Source organism: Salmo trutta, chromosome 14 (genome assembly GCF_901001165.1).
Source record: "Salmo trutta chromosome 14, fSalTru1.1, whole genome shotgun sequence".
Classification (NCBI taxonomy): domain Eukaryota; kingdom Metazoa; phylum Chordata; class Actinopteri; order Salmoniformes; family Salmonidae; genus Salmo; species Salmo trutta.
In genome coordinates, this window is record NC_042970.1 from 50,140,434 (window position 1) to 50,160,061 (window position 19,628).

Here is a 19,628-nt window from a genome sequence, read left to right on the forward strand (position 1 = left end):
GAGAAGGGCCTTGGTCAGGGAGGTGACCAAGAACCCGATGGTCACTCTGAAAGAGTTCCAGAGGTCATCTGTGGAGAGGGGAGAACCTTCCAGAAGGACACCCATCTCTGCAGCACTCCACCAATCAGGCCTTTATGGTAGTATGGCCAGACGGAAGCCACTCCTCAGTAAAAGGCACATGACAGTCCGCTTGGACTCTCAGACCATGAGAAACAAGATTCTCTGGTCTGATGAAACCAAGATTGAACTCTTTGGCCTGAATGCCAAGCGTCACGCCTGGAGGAAACCTGGCACCATCCCTATGGTGAAGCATGGTGGTGGCAGCATCATGCTGTGGGGATGTTTTTCAGCGGCAGGGACTGGGAGACTAGTCAGGATCGAGGGAAAGACAAACAAAGCAAAGTACAGAGAAATCCTTGATGAAAACCTGCTCCAGAGTGCTCAGAACCTCAGCCTGGGGTGAAGGTTCACCTTCCAAAAGGACAATGACCCTAAGCACACAGCCAAGACAATGCAGGAGTGGCTAGGGGGACAAGTCTCTGAATGTCCTTGACTGGCCCAGCCAGAGCACAGACTTGAACCCGATCGAACATCTCAGGAGAGACCTGAAAATAGCTGTGCAGCGACACTCCCCATCCAACCTGACAAAGCTTGAGAGGATCTGCAGAGGAGAATGGGAGAAACTCCCCAAATACAGGTGTGCCAAGCTTGTAGCGTCATACCCAAGAAGACTCAAGGCTGTAATCGATAACAAAGGTCCTTCAACAAATTACTGATGAAAGGGTCTTAATAGTTAAGTAAATGTCATATTTGTAGTTTTCTTTATACATTTGCTAAAATAAAATAAAACAGTTTTTGCTTTGTCATTATGGGGTATTGTGTGCAGATTGATGAGGGGAAAAAACTATTTAATACATTTTATAATAAGACTGTAACGTAACAAAATGTGGGAAAAAATCAAGGGGTCTGAATACTTTATTAATGCACTGTGCGTGTGTGTGTGTGTGTGTGTGCGCGCGTGTGTATGTGTGCGTGTGCGCGTGTGTGTGTGCTGCCATTCTCTCACCGTGCCACCTGGTTGATGACAGGAGCAAAGTTGGTGGGCCCGTAGAGCTGAACAGTTCGGAGACTCTGGAAGTAGGACTCCAACACTCCCTCGATACCCACACAGTTTGGGTTCTCACTGTTGGAGTTCTGTGGGAAACCATGGACAAGAAAGACGGAGAGAGGGAGAGAGAAGGAGAGAAAAAGCTCAGATGCATCGAATACTAATGTATTGGAGAAAAAAAGAAAAATAATAGTGTTTGTAAAGTCAACGTCCATTTGTCCTCGAAGAGTTGCTAAGTATTTTATTTTCACATTGTCTGGGTAAATCAATCAAGACATGAGATCAAAATTAATCCATCAAACAATCTGACTGTTCCCAAAAGTACAATATTGAGTACGGACCGGCAACACAATTGTTTAATTCTGTTACATTTTGGTTGACAGACCTGTTCTGAGCGCAGTGGTCACACAATCTTTAATTGTGACACTGTTTTAATGTTGGAGGTTTGTAAAACATTATCTGTCTCCTGTCTGTACATTCAGCGTCAAAACTCTTCCGATAAGAACACCCATTGGCTCATTAAAGCCACTTCCTATATAGCACACGAACAGTACCAGTCAAAAGTTAGGATACACCTACTCATTCAAGGGCTTTCTTTATTTTTACTATTTTCTACAATGTAGAATATTAGTGAAGACAACAAAACTATGAAATAACACATATGGACTCATGCTGTAACCAAAAAAGTATTAAACTAATCAAAATATATTTTATATTTGAGATTCTTCAAAGTAGCCACCCTTTGCCTTGATGACAGCTTTGCACATTCTTGTCATTCTCTCAACCAGCTTCATGAGGTAGTCACATGTAATGCATTTCAATTAACAGGTGTACCTTGTTAAAAGTTAATTTGTGGAATATCTTTCCTTTTTAATGCGTTTGAGCCAATCAGTTCTGTTGTGACAAGATAGGGGGGTATACAGAAGATAGCCCTATTTGGTAAAAGACCAAGTCCATATTATGGCAAGAACAGCTCAAATAAGCAAAGAGAAACGACAGTCCATTATTACTTTAAGACATGAAGGTTAGTCAATCCGAAAAATATCAAGAACAGTGAAAGTTTCTTTAAGTGCAGTTGCAAAAACCATCAAGAGCTATGATGAACCTAGCTCTCATTTGGGAAAGGAAGACCCAGAGTTACCTCTGCTGCAGAGGATAAGTTAATTAGAGTTAACTGCACCTCAGATTGCAGCCCAAATAAATGCTTCACAGAGTTCAAATAACAGACGCATCTCAACAGAGACTTTCTTGGGACAAGAAACACGAACAATGGACATCAGACTGTTGAAAATCTGTTCATTGGTCTGATGAGTCAACATTTGAGATTTTTGGTTCCAACCGCCATGTCTTCCAACCGCAGAGTAGGTGAATGGATGATCTCCGCATGTGTGGTTCCCAAGGTGAAGCATGGAGGAGGAGGTATGATGGTGTGGGGGTGCTTTGCTGGTGACACTGTCTGTGATTTATTTAGAATTCAAGGCACACTTAACCAGCATGGCTACCACAGCATTCTACAGCGATATGCCATCCCATCTGGTTTGCGCTTAGTGGGACTATCATTTGTTTTCAACAGGACAATAACCCAACACACCTCCAGGCTGTGTAAGGGTTATTTGACCAAGAAGGAGAGTGATGGAGAGCTGCATCAGATGACCTGGCCTCCACAATCACCTGACCTCAACCCAATTGAGATAGTTTGGGATGAGTTGGACCACAGAGTGAAGGAAAAGCAGCCAACAAGTGCTTAGCATATGTGGGAACTCCTTCAAGACTGTTGGAATAGCATTCCTCATGAAGCTGGTTGAAAGAATGCCAAGAGTGTGCACAGCTATCATCAAGACAAAGGGAGGCTACTTTGAAGAATCTCAAATATAAAATATATTTTGATTTGTTTAACCTTTCTAGCGCAGGCGTTCCGCTAGTGACCCACCTCGACAACATCCGGTGAAATTGCAGAGTGCCAAATTCAAACTACAGAAATATAAATATTTAACATTCATATGAATACAAGTGTAATACATCAAAATAAAGCTTAACTTCTTGTTAATCCAGCCGCTTTGTCAGATTTCAGAAAGGCTTTATAGTGAAAGCACACCATGCGATTATCTGAGGACAGCGCCCCGCATACAAAAACATGAAAAAAAAATTCAACCAGGCAGGTGCGACACAAAAGTCAGAAATAGCTATATAATAAATGCCTAACCTTTGAAGATCTTCATCTTTTTGCAATCCCAAATGTCTCAGTGACAAAATGAATGGTTGTTTTGATCGATAAATTCCTTCTTTATATCCCCAAAATGTCCATTTATTTGGCGCGTTTGATTCAGAAATACACCGGTTCCAACTCACCCAACATGGCTACAAAGTATCTAATAAGTGACCTGTAAACTTGGTCCAAACATTTCAAACAATGTGTCTAATCCAACCTCAGGTACCCTAAAATGTAAATAATCCATCAAATTTAAGACGGAATAAACTGTTTCCAATACTGGAGAAAAATAACGAGGAGCGTGCTCCTGTTCACACGCAAAAAAAAAAGACTAGAGTCCTTCTGAGTGACACATAGAAAAAATAGACTACTTCTTCATTTTTCAAAAGAAAAACATTGAACAATTTCTAAAGACTGTTGACATCTAGTGAAAGCCATTGGAACTGCAATCTGGGCCCTAATAAATCAGGTTTCACATAGAAAAGTATTGGAAAACACAATGACCTCAAAAAATGTTTTCCCTTGATGGATTGTGCCCGGGGTTTCGCCTGCCAAATCGGTTCTGTTATACTCACAGACATTATTTTAACAGTTGTATAAACTTTAGAGTGTTTTCTATCCAATACTACCATTCATAAGCATATCCTCGCTTCTGGACCTGAGTAACAGGCAGTTGACTTTGGGCACGCTTTTCATCCGGACGTGAAAATACTGCCCTTTAGCCCAAAGAGGTTTTAACACTTTTTTGGTTAATAATTGATTCCATATGTTATTTCATAGATTTGATGTATTCACTATTATTCTACAATGTAGAAAATAGTAAAAATAAAGAAAACCCCTTGAATGAGTAGGTGTGTCCAAACCTTTGACTGGTACTGTATATCGGCACTACGTAGTTTAGGGATCGGCCATCGCCGTTGTTTGGGGATCAGGAAAAAGCTTTTGGGATCAGGAAAAAGCATCATTTTGACATAGGGACAATCTACATTTACATAATTTTACATTTTAGTCATTTAGCAGACGCTCTTATCCAGAGCGACTTACATTGCATACATTTCATACATTTTTTTTCTTTTTTTCCCTCCGTACTGGTCCCCCGTGGGAATCGAACCCACAACTCTGGCGTTGCAAACACCATGCTCTACCAACTGAGTGTTGCACTGCTGCGTTGCACTGCTGCAAGAGGTAACTAGCTAACTAGCTGCTGCACTCATAGCACATTATCGAAATATGATGTTATCAAATCAGGGAATTGATCTAGTTATAATTGATCTAAAGTTATTGAACACATCATGAACAAGTAGATAAGCCACCAGAGGGAATTCCTCGATTGGACAGCCAAACTCTCTGTTAGCTAGCTAATTAGTGTTAGCCTTTCATAATGATGCTAACATATTTAGCTAGCTAGCTACTGATGTAGGATCTTAATTTGAGCCAGTTTGCTACAGCAGGAAAATAATCCTGCAGCAACAGGAAATGTGAATTATTATGTGGATTATAATAAATTGACATTTTTGTTGATACATTTTTTGTTACAGCAAATCATGTCTGAAATTTTTAAGTGGAATTTACAATATTTAGAAGCCTTTTTAAAACTCAGATACACTACAAGTTTGCATTTCCTGCTTGGCAGGAAAATTCTCAGCATTTAAAGAATGATCAAATTAAGATCCTACAGCTGTGGCTAAAGCTGGCTGGGTAACTTGCATGTCAGTTAAGATTTAGTGAGCTTGTTCAGAATCATAACATTTTTATCAAAGTAGCCCAATTTGTATTTATTTAAATTTTTTACAAAAATGTAGACGTTAATGCCATAGTCACTACAATAAATCTAGCAAATCGCAAAGCCGGTATGTAGTTCTGTCCTTGAGCTGTTCTTGTCTATTGATGTTCTGTATTATGTCATGTTTCATGTTTTGTAGACCCCAGGAAGAGTAGCTGCTGCTTTTGCAACAGCTAATGGGGATCCTAATAAAATACCAAATACCAAAGTTAAACTCTCTCCATTGAGCAGTAGACTGTATCATGATGACATCCAGATGGTTTCTACCAATATTACAAGTTATTTCTTGTGTAGGCTGCTATCCTTCTCAAAATCAAATCAAGTGGGATGGAACAAATTATCCAAGTTAGCTACCACCGGCGACATGTGGACGCAACTGCTGCCTAGTGAGAAGCAACTCACGTTGGCAAGCATTACTAACCTCTTCGCTCCGGGATACTTCCTCCCACTGGGCACACCGCATCATTTCAATGTGGATAATTGGGTAATATTTGGTAGAGATGTTTGTCATAACGTTGCCCTGTTGGTGAGGTTTATGACCCCCATAAATACCTTTCCCCATTTTCTCTCTCCACTCTACAGAATGGACTCTTGGAAAGCCCTTTGTTAACATAGCGGGAGTATGGTAACATCAAAAGGTTGGGAACGGAACAATATTTCGGTAATCCAACCAGTTGAAAGTATCCGTTGGTACTTAAAGAATATTATGTCAGAACAGTAAGTGGTCTAGGACATTATATCTGATGATAGGACGACAAACTGTATCTTGGAAAGTCTACATATTCTAGTTATCAGATTCACATGGAATTGTTGTGCAAGTAAACATTTTAAATATGAAATAATTTGTGAAAAGATTAAATTAAATTTTAGCATCTAAATGAGAGAATTGTTTTCATAAGTAAACTATGCACGCTTGCATTTTCCTTTTCCGAATGGGCGGTAATTTAGAATGCATAAGATTCTGTATTTACGATAGCATTGCTTCTCAAGGTCCGATAGAGACCCAATCCTTTTGTTCCTCAGTCTTCCCGCTCTTTCATTCAAAAGCCAACCCTCTTTCTTTGTGTAACCATCCGTCATATCGGTTTCGTCCGCTAGGGATGTTTTCTTTTACGACATAATTAGTCATCAATGTCTGATCCATCCTGTGTATATGTAATTCTGTGTGATTATTTAGATATTTAGTAAATAAATAATTAAACCACATTTTGTATTGCTGATTCAACTTGTTAGCCAGGGTTCATGAAGATTTTTACGACGTTCAGATGAGACTGAATAAGATGATGATTAATAATTGACTGCTATTGATATAAAAGATGACCAGATTTTTAAGAGTTTATTCGGAAGACAACAGCTCTATAAACATTCTTCCTTGGTGCCCCGACTTCCTAGTTAATTATATTTACATGATTAGTTTAGTCAGGTAATATTAATTGCAGAGAATTTATTTGATAAAATAGCATGTCATATATAATTTAATCCATAGTAAAGACACGACACGTTGATCAATGAGATTACAACCTACTGTATATTCACTCACTCAAAAAGTCAGTGAAAAGTTAGTTAGATTTCTAATGCGTTATCACTATGCTTTCAACCATCTAAAAGCACAACCAAATTCCAATAGAAAAACAATGTCTGATTTTTGGTTTAGTTGTCACCCAAATGTCATATCACTGAGCTTTCAACCATTTAAAAGCACAGCAAAGTTGAAATGGGAATACAATGTCAGATATGTTGCTTATTTATACAAAATATGAATGTGTTATCACTGTACTGTACTTCATTTAATAGCAGAATGAAATTACCTAGATTGTAGTTGAGATTACATTATAAATACATGGTGCAAGTGATCAATGTTGTTGAATATTCTGCACAGATTATTACAGCAATTGTGAAGATCTCCACATACTTGCGACGACCTATGCATGCTATCTTGAACATGCATTTATTTCAGATAATTTCATATAAGCAGGGATAGTGAACGTGTCTGAAAGATTTTGGTTCAATATATATGAGCTGGGGGTGAACGACTTTGGTGAATCCGCATCTAATGAATTGTTCTGCTCATTTATGAACTGAACGAGAGCGAAGGACTGTATGTGAAGCTCCATCCAATTAATTGTTCTGTTCCTTTTACGAACAGAAGTAAAGGACCATTTGGTGAAACTCGTGATAGTGAAAGTGTATGTGCCGGTGAGTGTGTCTTAAGTGGTTTAGAAATGATCAGAACTGTGCATTGCGAAAGCTATGTGTTGTTTTCTATAGTGATATACAGTGTATAAAAGTGTGTATTCTTATTTTACATTCATGTAGTTCTGTCCTTTAGTTATTTTGTATCATGCCATGATTTACGTTTTGTTCGGACCCTAGGAAGAGAAGCTGCTGTCTTAGCAGCAGCTAATGGGGATCCTAATAAAATACTGAATACTAAGAAGAAATGTATACAGTCGTGGCCAAATATTGGCACCAAAGTATTTGGTCTCCAAAAATTCTTTATTTCACTGTTAATATTACAGAAACTTTGTTTTTGATTTAGAACTTAATATATCCATTTAAATCAGAAAGTAAACAAAAGTGGCATGGACAAAATTATTGACACCCTAGACTTAATATTTGGTAGCACAGCCTTTGGTCAAAATAACTACAATCAAGCGGTTGAGCTTCCTGCACCTCTGTACTGGCAGATTGGCCCACTCCTCTTGTGCAAACTGCTCCAGTTCTCCCAACTTCTGTTTTCAGATCCCTCCACAAGTTTTCAATGGGATTCAATGCTGGCCAATTCAGAACAGTCCAGCGTTTAGTCTTGAACCATTCCTGGCTCTTTTTGAAGTGTGTTTGGGGTCATTGTCCTGCTGGTAGACCCATGACCTTTGACGGAGACCCAGCTTTCTGACACCGGGTCTGACGTTGCGCTCCAAAATGCCTTGGTAGTTGAAACTGTCAAAACTTTCTCCACCATTAAAATAATCCTTCTCTGCAATCTTCCATCCAGTTTTTGGTGAAAACGGGAACATCAACATCTCTGGAGATGGACTTGTAACCTTGAGACCTTCCATGCTTGGCTACAATCTTGTGTCTGACCTCCTCAGAACATTATCTGGTTATCTTTCTTTTCGCCATGCTCATTGCAGTACACACAGTGACACAAAACAGGAGAATGAGTCCTTTTCTTTATTCAAACTGGTTGAATGAGTGATTTTTATATTGCAGGCTTCTACAACTCACCACAATTGAGTTCAATTCCAAAGTAAAGGAGAATCACCTGCTTGAAATCTAATTATTTCTAACTATTTCTAGAAGGTGCGAATAATATTGTCTAGACCATTTTAGGAATACTTTGTGGAATAAGATAACATTTAGTAAATTAATCAGATTCTGGGGTTTTGCTCAACTGCAAACCAAAGACACACATATGTGGATACCAAAATATTTTTTCATTTCAAAATTTTTCTGGAAGAAATGGTGCATTTCTTTTTGTGCAAGGGTGCGGATATTTTTGGCAACGACTGTAGTTACAGTAACCCCAAAATGTGGCCATGGATGTGTTAGGCCTACTCATTTTGAGGTTGAATGATACATTAGTTTGTAAGATAGCCTTAACTTTAGACTATTTACTGTATTACAAAAGTAATATTGAATTGTGTTTGGTTGACAACACAACCAAATATCAACATTTAAAGGAGATGTATGTACTGCTTGGATAGTTTCATCTGAGCCACTGGATTTGTCTGTCCTTAATTCTAGTTTGTCTACAAAATAATAATTGATATGATTTTTGGTTGAGATGGAGAAATGAATCCAACATACAGCTGTATCAATTAATTTGTAGACAAAACTAGAATTAAAGTTAGTGGCAAAGATTGAACTATCCAAGAAGATCCTTCTAATGGTGATATTTGGTTGCGTTGCCAACCAAATACAATTCAATATCATTAAATATAATTACATTTGAAATCAGCCAGAGCTTGAAACCCTAGGCCTATATTGTATTGTCTATTTTTAGTAGAATTCTGGGTTGGAACAATAACTGATGATGACTTTGCAAATGCTACTTAAGCCTAAATTGCATCATTGATTATATAGTATATGAGTGATAAAGTATGGTCACATTTAATTTGCTCTGTTAACCCTACCCTTTGGAATGTCTTGGATATCAACAGTTAATCTATTTCGTTTTTTTAGTGGAGATCTCTCAACAATCATTCTCACGATAGTACATTGGTAACAGTCAATGACAAATATCATAGCTAACAGGGCTGGGCTTGGTTAAAACCCTGGATAGGAGACCAACAGGATAGCTGTGGACAGATCAATTCTCCTGTAGGAGGTGCTGCCCAGCAGATAGCTATTTTTTCTGATAGTGGATATAACGTTGAAGATCTGACATTGTTTTAAAGGTATAAATTCAACATATTTTATGCAAGGTTTGAGAGAAGTAAGCTTTTTGTGCGAATGGAACATTTCTGGGATCTTTGATTTCAGCTCATGAAACATGGGACCAACACTTCACATGTAGCGTTTATGTTTTTGTCCAGTATATATTTCAGTAAAGCTATAGTGCATTTCACATTACTTTTGGATTCTAATCATATTATAATGCTCACATAAATGTCATGCTGATGTTCATGTTCATGTCATTGTCTGAAAAAAAATATTCAAATGTAATTGCTAGTAGAATAATGACAACGTTACAATGCAAATGTCATGGTTACATTTTTTTTAATGTCATTTTGGAACTAAACCTCTCTTGCACTGAAGTGCTTTGTAACACCTTTTGCTTAGTTGTTTCGGTGTGCTGGCCCTCAACATCTGCTCTGTAATCAAATTATTCCCATAGTACGCTTCTGCAGGCGTGGAGGAATAATTTTCTCGTTTGAAGAGGCTATGCTGTCTGCATTTTCACTCTCTCGCTTGCTTCTCAAAAGTGGTTTGCGCTGTGTCAACTGCATGCGCAAGCAGCCTGGCTAGCTACTGCCCCATTGAGAAGATTCAGACAAATTACAAGACAGACTCGATCCTCTCAATCCGTATATGACGTGAGACACATTTGCAGAAATACTAAAAGTTTTTAAAAAATTATAGTTCCGAAACGTTTTCCATGTTCTAGTATCGAAAAAGCACAGAAGTTTTGGTATACCATCCAACACTAGTATTTTCCACGTTGAAACAACTTTTATTCAACTAGTTTGTGCGCAGTGGGATGTCTCCAGGAGCAAGAATCTCAATACACTGCTTGTCATTACGTTAGCTAATTGGCATGTCATGGTGACATCCAGATGGTAACCAAAATGTATATCAATTTAATTTACAAATTTTAACTGGTGCGATGCTGCTGTTGTTGCCAGCTAGCAAGCGTAAACTAGCTTGCTGGAAAGGGCTCATCAGACGACTGACTAAACTCACTGAACCAAATCCATTCGTCTCCTCTCGACTCTCAGCAACATACATCACCAATTTTCGGCACCAGGCGTGTCCGTATAGCCTCTCCAGTAATTGACATTGGTTTATTGTATTATAAACAGAGGGCATCCGTATAGGAAAAATTAACAACATTGGGGAATAAGCAGGTAGAGACTATGTATCCCCGATGTCTGCAAAGGAGAGTTTTACAATGCATTTCTTCTGATGAATTACAGACGGAGGCCCTCTTAGTAAAGGATCCCTATGTTATGTCTCAGCGACGTAAGAACATTGTGAATTTCCAGTAGTGGTTAGAGCGTAGTGGTTAGAGCGTTGGACTAGTAAGTGAAAGGTTGCAAGATCGAATCCCCGAGCTGACAAGGTTCTGCCCCTGAACAAGGCAGTTAACCCACTGTTCCTAGGCTGTCATTGAAAATAAGAATTTGTTATTAACTGACTTGCCTAGTTAAATAAAGGTAAAATAGTGCCTTGTAAGTCTGTGTGTGTTCTGGGTTGGAGCTAAAGCCTGTATCAGACAATTAAGAGCATCACTGCTAAAGAGTTGAAAAGACATGTCACTACAAGTGTTGGCATTCAGCCAACATAAAAGACAGTATGAGTCTGCTTCAACCCCTGTCCAGCCAGGAGAAGAGAGTGTTCTTCAGGCTATATCCTTTATTAAAGTTTCTACGAAAAACAAGTGAACAGCAGTCTGACCTTTCTCCTTCTCTCTGAAGAGAAATGTAATTGAAAGGAGGAAGCAATCACCTTAAAAGAAGTGAACTAGTCTGCAAAAGATGAGACCTGACTGCATGACCAATCCATTTGTTGAAGCAGTTTGTAGTTTCCACAGACAGAGCCGTAGCAAAGTACAATAAACTTTTCTTTGATACTTTGATTAAATAAGAAGAGAGATACTCTCATCTAAAATATCTTACAGTTACGGGCACTAAAGTTAGGTTGTGTTGCGGTATTGGCAGATGCACAATGCATGTGCAACATGACGCTCCGCTGCTTCGACATGACAGTTTGTCTAAAAACTGAAGCATAACTAGCCACGAAGACAACACTGGCAGAATGTTGTGACATATTTGGGACTTATATATTGGCTTAATTTTTTTATTTTTATTATAAACTTTTGATTCCAGGTAGAACCTTTGCCTTGTTTGAGGGTACTTCGTTGGGTGAAAAAAGTGTTCTACCTGGAACCAAAAAGGTTTATTCTACAGGAACAGCAAAATGACCTTTTATGCCATTTTTTCTCTAAGAGTAAGAGTTCATGTGAAAGGCGAATGAGATTCCACAACCAATACACTTGACAACGTTAAAGGGAAGGTTTTCAGCCGAGAGGTACGTTTTCAGGTTGCTAAGCTACAGGACTGTTTTGCTAGCACAAACTGGAATATAAACCAGAATTCATACAATAACATTCAGGAGTTTACAACATCAGTCACCTGCTTCATTAATAAGTGCACTGACGTCGACGTCCCCCGCAGTGACAGTAGGTACAGTTGAAGTCGGATGTTTACCATTAGGTTGGAGTCATTAAAACTCGTTTTTCAACCACTACACAAATTTCTTGTTAACAAACTATAGTTTTGGCAAGTCGGTGAGGACATCTACATTGTGCATGACACAAGTAATTTTTCCAACAATTCGTTTACAGACAGATTATTCCACTTAGAAATCACTGTATCACAATTCCAGTGGGTCAGAAGTTTACATACACTAAGTTGACTGTGCCTTTAAAACAGCTTGGAAAAATACAGAAAATGATGTAATTGCTTTAGAAGCTTCTGATAGGCTAATTACCATCATTTGAGTCAATTGGAGGTGTACCTGTGGATGTATTTCAAGGCCTACCTTCAAACTCAGTGCCTCTTTGCTTGACATCATGGGAAAATCAAAAGAAATCAGCCAAGACCTAAGAAATAAAATTGTAGACCTCCACAAGTCTGGTTCATCCTTGAGAGAAATTTCCAAACGCCCGAAGGTACCACTTTCATATGTACAAACAATAGTACGCAAGTATAAACACCATGGGACCACGCAGCCGTCATACAGCTCAGGAAGGAGAGACGTTCATCTCTAGGAGATAGAACGTACTTTGGTGCGAAAAGTGCAAATCAATCCCAGAACAACAGCAAAGGACCTTGTGAAGATGCTGGAGGAAACAGGTACAAAAGTATCAATATCCACAGTAAAATTAGTCCCATATCGACATAGCCTGAAAGGCCGCTCAGCAAGAAGGAAGGCACTGCTCCAAAACCGCCACAAAAAAGCCAGACTACGGTTTGCAACTGCACATGGGGACAAAGATCGTACTTTTTGGAGAAATGTCCTCTGGTCTGAATGAAACAAAAATAGAATTGTTTGGCCATAATGACCATCGTTATGTTTGGAGGAAAAAGGGGGAGACTTGCAAACCAAAGAACACCATCCCAACCATGAAACACGGGGGTGGCAGCATCATGTTGTGGGGGTGCTTTGCTGCAGGAGGGACTGGTGCACATCACAAAATAGATGGCACCATGAGGAAGGAAAATTATGTGCACTAGGATAAAAAAAATACAGGACTAAGATCAAATCCAGCTCTGACAATCAATGGATGTGCTAGGGCTGGCAAACTATCACGGATTACAAAGGGGCCATATGGAATACCAAGACGCATACTCAGAGCATGTGCTGACTAACTGGCAAGGATCTTCACTGACATTTTCAACCTATCCCTTACCCGGTCTGTAATACCAACTTGTTTCAAGCAGACGACCATACTCCCCGTGCCCAAGAATGCCAAGGTAGCCTGCCTAAATGACTATTGCCCCGTAGCACTCACATCTATAGCCATAAAATGCTTTGAAAAGCTGGTCATGGCTCACATCAGCACCATCATCCCAGACACCCTGGACCCACTCCAATTCGCATACCACCCCAACAGATCCACAGATGATGCAATCTCTAATGCACTCCACACTGCCCTTACCCACCTGGACCAAATTAATACCTATATAGGAATGCTGTTCATTGACTACAGCTCAGCATTCAACACCATAGTCCCCTCCAAGCTAATCACCAAGCTCAGGACCCTGGGACTGAACACCTCCCTCTGCAACTGGATTCTGGACTTCCTGATGGGCCACTCCCAGGTGGTGATGGTAGGCAACAACACATCCGCCACACTGACCATCAACACGGGGGCCCCTCAGGGGTGAGTGCTTAGTCCCCTCCTGTACTCCATGTTATCCCATGACTGCGTGGCAGCGCAGGTGCACACGACTCCAACACCATTATCAAGTTTGCTGATGACATGACGGTGGTAGGACTGATCACCGACGACAATGAGGCAACCTATAGGCAGGAAGTCAGAGACCTGTCAGTGTGGTACCAAGACAACAACCTCTTCCTCAACATCAGCAAGGCAAAGGAGCTGATTGTGGACTACATGAAATGGAGGGGAGAACACGCCTCCATCCACATCAATAGGGCTGTAGTGGAGCGGGTCTAGAGCTTCAAGTTCCATGGTGTCCACATCGCTAAGGAATTAACATGGTCCACACACACGGACACAGTTGTGAAGAGGGCTTGACAGCGCCTCTTCCCTTTCAGGAGGCTGAAAAGATTTGGCATGGGCTCTCAGATCCTCAAAAAGTACTACAGCTGCACCACTGAGAACATCTTGACTGGCTGCATCACCGCTTGAGACGGCAAATGGAAGGTACCCGACCGCAAGACGCTATAGAGGGTGGTGAGTACGGCCCAGTACATCACTGGGGCCAAGCTCCCTGCCATTTAGGACCTCTATACCAGGCGGTGTCAGAGGAAGGCCAAAAAAATGTAAAAGACTCCTGCCACCCAAGCCATAGACTGTTCTCTCTGCTATCACATGGAAAGCGGTACCAGTGCACCAAGTCTGGAACCAACAGGACCCCGAGCAGCTTCTTTCCCCAAGCCATAAATAACACTGCTAAACACGACTGCTCAATAGCTAATCAAAAGGCTACCCGGACTACCTGCAAAACATCTTAGGGATAGGCATGCCGTCAACGGGACAGTTGTAAATCATGCAGCGTCGTGTGTCACGATCGCAGATTTTAGAGAAACAACAAATGTCGATACATATAAGTGTCTTATATCAGCTGAAAGCTTAAATTCTTGTTAATATAACCGCACTGTCCAATTTACAGTAGCTATTACTGCGAAAAAATGCCATGCTATTGTTTGAGGAGAGCTCCTAAAAACTAAACACCTTTTTCACCACAGTAGGTTTGGTAAATTTACCTCTGAAGGTGAAATGTGTACTTACATTCTGAAATCTTGCTCTGATTTATCATCCAAAGGGTCCCAGAGATAACATGAAGTGTAGTTTTGTTAGATAACATCCTTTTTCATATCTTAAAAAGGTCCATATAGCATGCACGATTGATTTTGTATTTCCACTCGTTCAATTTGCAAAGAAAGGAATCTGTGAAAATCTAACCCTAAACATTGTTTCAACCAGTCAAATCACATTTGTATTTACTCCTCAGAGATCCTAGAATGTAACCAGACTTCACGATATCATTAGGAGTGCAATATATCCTATAGGACACCAAATTTGGTCAGAGAGCGACGCCTACATGGCACGCCGATGGCGTCTTCCCTTGATTGACTGTATCTTTGTTAAATAAGCACCAATCGGGGTCAAACAAAGCTCGCTAGATAGCCAATGAGCGGGGCTTTACGGGAGTATGCGGAAACCCAGTATCTGTCGTAAAATGTTGCTGCTAACCTTATGCAACGTCAAGCCTTTTCCTTTTGGACAAACATTTTAAGAATATGGAGAGTTATGAAGTTATGAAAACTGGGTGTTTTGCAAATGTTGAACTTATAATATGGCTACTAATACTGGAAAAGCTAAATCAAAGTCCAAGTATACAGATTTGACGATATTATTGCAGAAAAATGTAATGTGAATGTAAATGTCTCCTTCACGATTTGCCCAAATATACCTGGGTGACTTCACACTAAATGTTATGTAGTTTGCTCATACTTCAAGTTATCCATCTGAAACTTTGCACATACACTGCTGCCATCTTGTGGACACCATCAGATGGCTAGATTTTGGACCTTTCTGTTGCCTTTCAAAGATAGTGGTTGAAAAATGTAAAAAATTGTTGTTTTATTCATTGTATTCTGTTCTACCAGATCTATTGTGTTATATTCTCCTACATTCAATTCACATTTCCACAAATTTCAAAGTGTTTCCTTTCAAATAGTACCAAGAATATGCATATCCTTGCTTCAGGGCCTGAGCTAAAGGCAGTTAGATTTGGGTATGTCATTTTAGGTGAAAATTGAAAAAAAGGGGGCTACCCCTAATTAACTCTCTTGCCCTGACTCTATGCTCAAGTTCACACATACTTACACTGACAGCCCAACACACACATACACTTTTTTAACCAACTCATACTTTTGTATATATATATATATATATATAAAAAAATAAACATACTACAAAAGTATGTGGATACTCCTTCAAATTTGTGGATTAGGCTATTTTAGCCACAGCCGTTGCTGACAGTTGTATACAATTGAACAGACATCCATGCAATCTCCATAGACAAACATTGGCAGTAGAATGGCCCGTACTAAAGAGCTCAGTGACTTTCAAAGAGCCACCGCCATATGATGCCACCTTTCCAACAAGTCAGTTTGGCAAATTTCTGCCCTGCTAGAGCTGCTCCGGTCAACTGTAAGTGCTGTTATTGTGAAGTGGAAATGTCTAGGAGCAACAACGGCTCAGCCGCTAAGTGGTAGCCAACACAAGCTCACAGAACGGCACCGTGAGTGCTGAAGTGCGTATCGCATAAAAATCGTCTGTCCTCGGTTGCAACACTCACTACTGAGTTCCAAACTGCCTCTGGATGCAACGTCAGCACAATAACTGTTCGTCCGGAGCTTCATGAAATGTATTTTCATGGCCGAGCAGCCACACATAAGCCTAAGATCACTATGCGCAATGCCAAGCGTCAACTGGAGTGGTGTAAAGCTCACCGCCATTGGACTCTGGAGCAGTGGAAACGCGTACTCTGGAGTGATGAATCACGCTTCACCATCAGGCAGTCTGACGGACGAATCTGGATTTTGCTGATGCCAGGAGAACACTACCTGCCCCAATGCATAGTGCCAACTGTAAAGTTTGGTGGAGGAGGAATAATGGTTTGGCCCCTTAGTGTCAGTGACGGGAAATCATAACGCTCCAGAATACATAGACAATCTAGATGATTCTGTGCTTCCAACTTTGTGGCAACAGTTTGGGGAAGGCCTTTTCCTGTTTCAGCTCACAATGCCCTCGTGCACAAAGCGAGGTCCATACAGAAAAGGTTTGGCGAGAACGGTGTGGAACTTGACTGGCCTGCACAGAGCCCTGACCTCAACTCCATTGAACAACTTTCGGATGAATTGTAATGCCGACTGCGAGCGAGGCCTAATCGTCCAACGTCAGTGCCTGACCTCACTAATGCTCGTGGCTGAAAGGAAGCAAGTCCCCGCAGCAATGTTACAACATCTAGTGGAAAACCTTCCCAGAAGAGTGGAGGCTGTTATAGCAGCAAAGGGGGAACAAATTCCCAGGATTTTGGAATGAGATGTTCGACGAGTAGGTGGCCACATACTTTTGGCCATGTAGTGTATATCTTTATCTTTAACTCTGCATTGTTGGAAAAGTGCCCGTAAATATGCATTTCACTGTTAAAGCCAAATTATGCTTGATTCAAAAATGTGGTAGGAGGCTTCGTATGGAGGGAGTGATGCAATTGTGGAGCCTCCGGAGGCATGCAGAAGTTAAATTGAGCTCCGTATCGCGTGTGCGCCTCCCAAATTTTGTAACCATGTGGAGGGCTTCGTACATCTCCGCATTGACATGATCGGTTGATAGTAGGTGGTGGCGGAGGGTCAAGTATAAACACAAACTCATTTCAGTGACATCAGCTCTGCTCCACGAAGCGCAAGAAGTGCCCTGACTTCTGCAGAGGCCGTATCACAGTAAATGATGTACGGCAACTGCAGAAGTCGGATTTACCATGCAGAGCCATTTAGTCTACACCTGTTGTTTACGAAGCATGTGATAAATATAATTTGATTTTCTTATGAGTTGAGGCAGCCCTCCTCTTCCAGCAGGATCAGACAATGTGGTCTAATTAAAAGATGCCTTTGCATGACTTGCTTGGGCTTCGTCACGCCAAGGTGAACTCTAATTGGGAGAGCTGATATAGCGGTGGCCCATTCGGAAATGAGCCAAGTTAAAAAGCAGGGATGAATCTCGACAGCAGTGGTGTCACTTTGTGTCACAACGTACTCACTGGTTTCAGACACTTTGGGGAGGGTGAACAATAGCACTTTTTGGATACTGCGAAGCATGTCTTTCACAAATCTGATAAAATGCTACAATTTGATATAATTTGAGAGGGAATTTTGAGGTCAGACATCTATGAATCATAAGTCAGAGGAAGATGATTCAGATAGTGATTGATTTAGTCAGAAGTGTCCCTGTTTTGGCATGGGGCTATTAGCTGATGCTGAAAATAATAAAAGACAGAGAGAAAATAGTCTGTGTGGCGTCCATATCTTTCTCTTTATCAATTTGTTTATCAAAATTGACCAGCATGTTTAGACCTGAACTTTCTACACATCGGTTAAAAATATGGACAGCATAACTGGTGCCGTTGTTATGAACTGTTATGAACTGCTATGGAAATCCATTTTGTGCATAAGCATGGCATTGAGACCTTACAACATAGTCTCATTAAAGACCTGACCTTCGCATCATTTCCTTCACATCAAGGAGACTTCTTTGTGGCGAATTCCTCCAGCTTTGGGTCTAAAATTAGCTGAAAATAAGACTCCTTTTGTTTTTTTTACACTTATTTGTTCAGGAAGTCCTCCCCTTTTTCTTTCTCCTCTGAAGTATCTGTCCAGGGAGATAGAATCCGAGGAGAACTCGTTTTTTTCTTCTTCGTGTTTAGTGTTTGTTATTCTGTCTTCTTCATCGGCTCATGAAGATAAGCTAAGCGCTACGTCCTCTAAAGTCTATTTCGGTCGGTGTCTGTCTGGTCCCTTTTTGTTTCTCACTTTTCCACAATCAAACAGATGGCGTTTTTTTTTTCCCCCCACCCTTGCTCTACCCTTGTTCAAACACTTCACATAACTACTTGAAGCTGACACTAGCTCATTAGCTTACACAATGGTGCTGCAATTTGTGTTTTATGTTGACATATTTACAGATTCTCGTGTTCTTCGTGACTTTACCACACCATGTTGAAGCATCAACCAGCAGTAGAAACAACAACAAATGTATTGTAATGTAATGTGTTCAGTGTGTCATTAATGTGGGATGTAAAGGTGGGTAGTCATTGTCAGACTTCACAGGAAATCACAAGAAACTAAGGATACTCTGTTCTGAATCATGCCAATACGGACCTTCTGACGATGTGTGTTTTTATTACGCAATGATGTTATATATATATATATATATATATATATATATATATATATATATATATATATATATATATATATATATATATAGTATACAAGTGTGAGTTTTTTTTTTGCCTCATGTCAGTAGGCATAACACAGCTCTGATAGGTATTGGGAGAATTTAAGTTAGCAAAATCAAGTATTTTACAGTTGACCATATTTTGATTACTAACAGTCCTAGGAAGTTAAATACTATTTATTGTCACATGCTTTGTAACCAGGTGTAGACTGACAGTGAAATGCTTATTTACGGACCCTTCCCAACAACGCAGAAAGAAAAAAATTGAAATAATAAAAAAATAACTACACAATGTTATAGGGGGAAACACGTTTTGCCAGCAATATAATAGTGCAATGAAACATGTATTATTCTTGGAGCATCAGTCAGCCTTGGATACAAATTGATATGGGTGATGTTCAGTAGCATGGACTACTCAAAAATAGAACTGGGCTCTATTTCAAGAAAGAGCAAGGTCTCTCAACTGAGCTCGACAGATGGACATACACTATTTTAGTTTCCAACTCTCCTTTGACATGAACTCTTATCAGCAAAGGGAAGTGTATGAATAAAGAAAGCATTGTGGATGGCATCTTCACATCTGTAAAAG

General features: G+C 40.1%; 1 protein-coding gene across 1 annotated transcript in view; it reads right to left on the bottom strand.

The window, feature by feature from the left end:
* LOC115208331 (copine-9-like) overlaps positions 1-19,628 on the bottom strand; it is a 37,829-nt gene that overhangs the window by 15,700 nt on the left and 2,501 nt on the right. Inside the window, exon 6 of the mRNA XM_029776286.1 lies at positions 1,067-1,194. Within this exon, the coding sequence (XP_029632146.1) occupies positions 1,067-1,194 (128 nt within the window). The remainder of the gene's footprint in view (positions 1-1,066; positions 1,195-19,628) is intronic.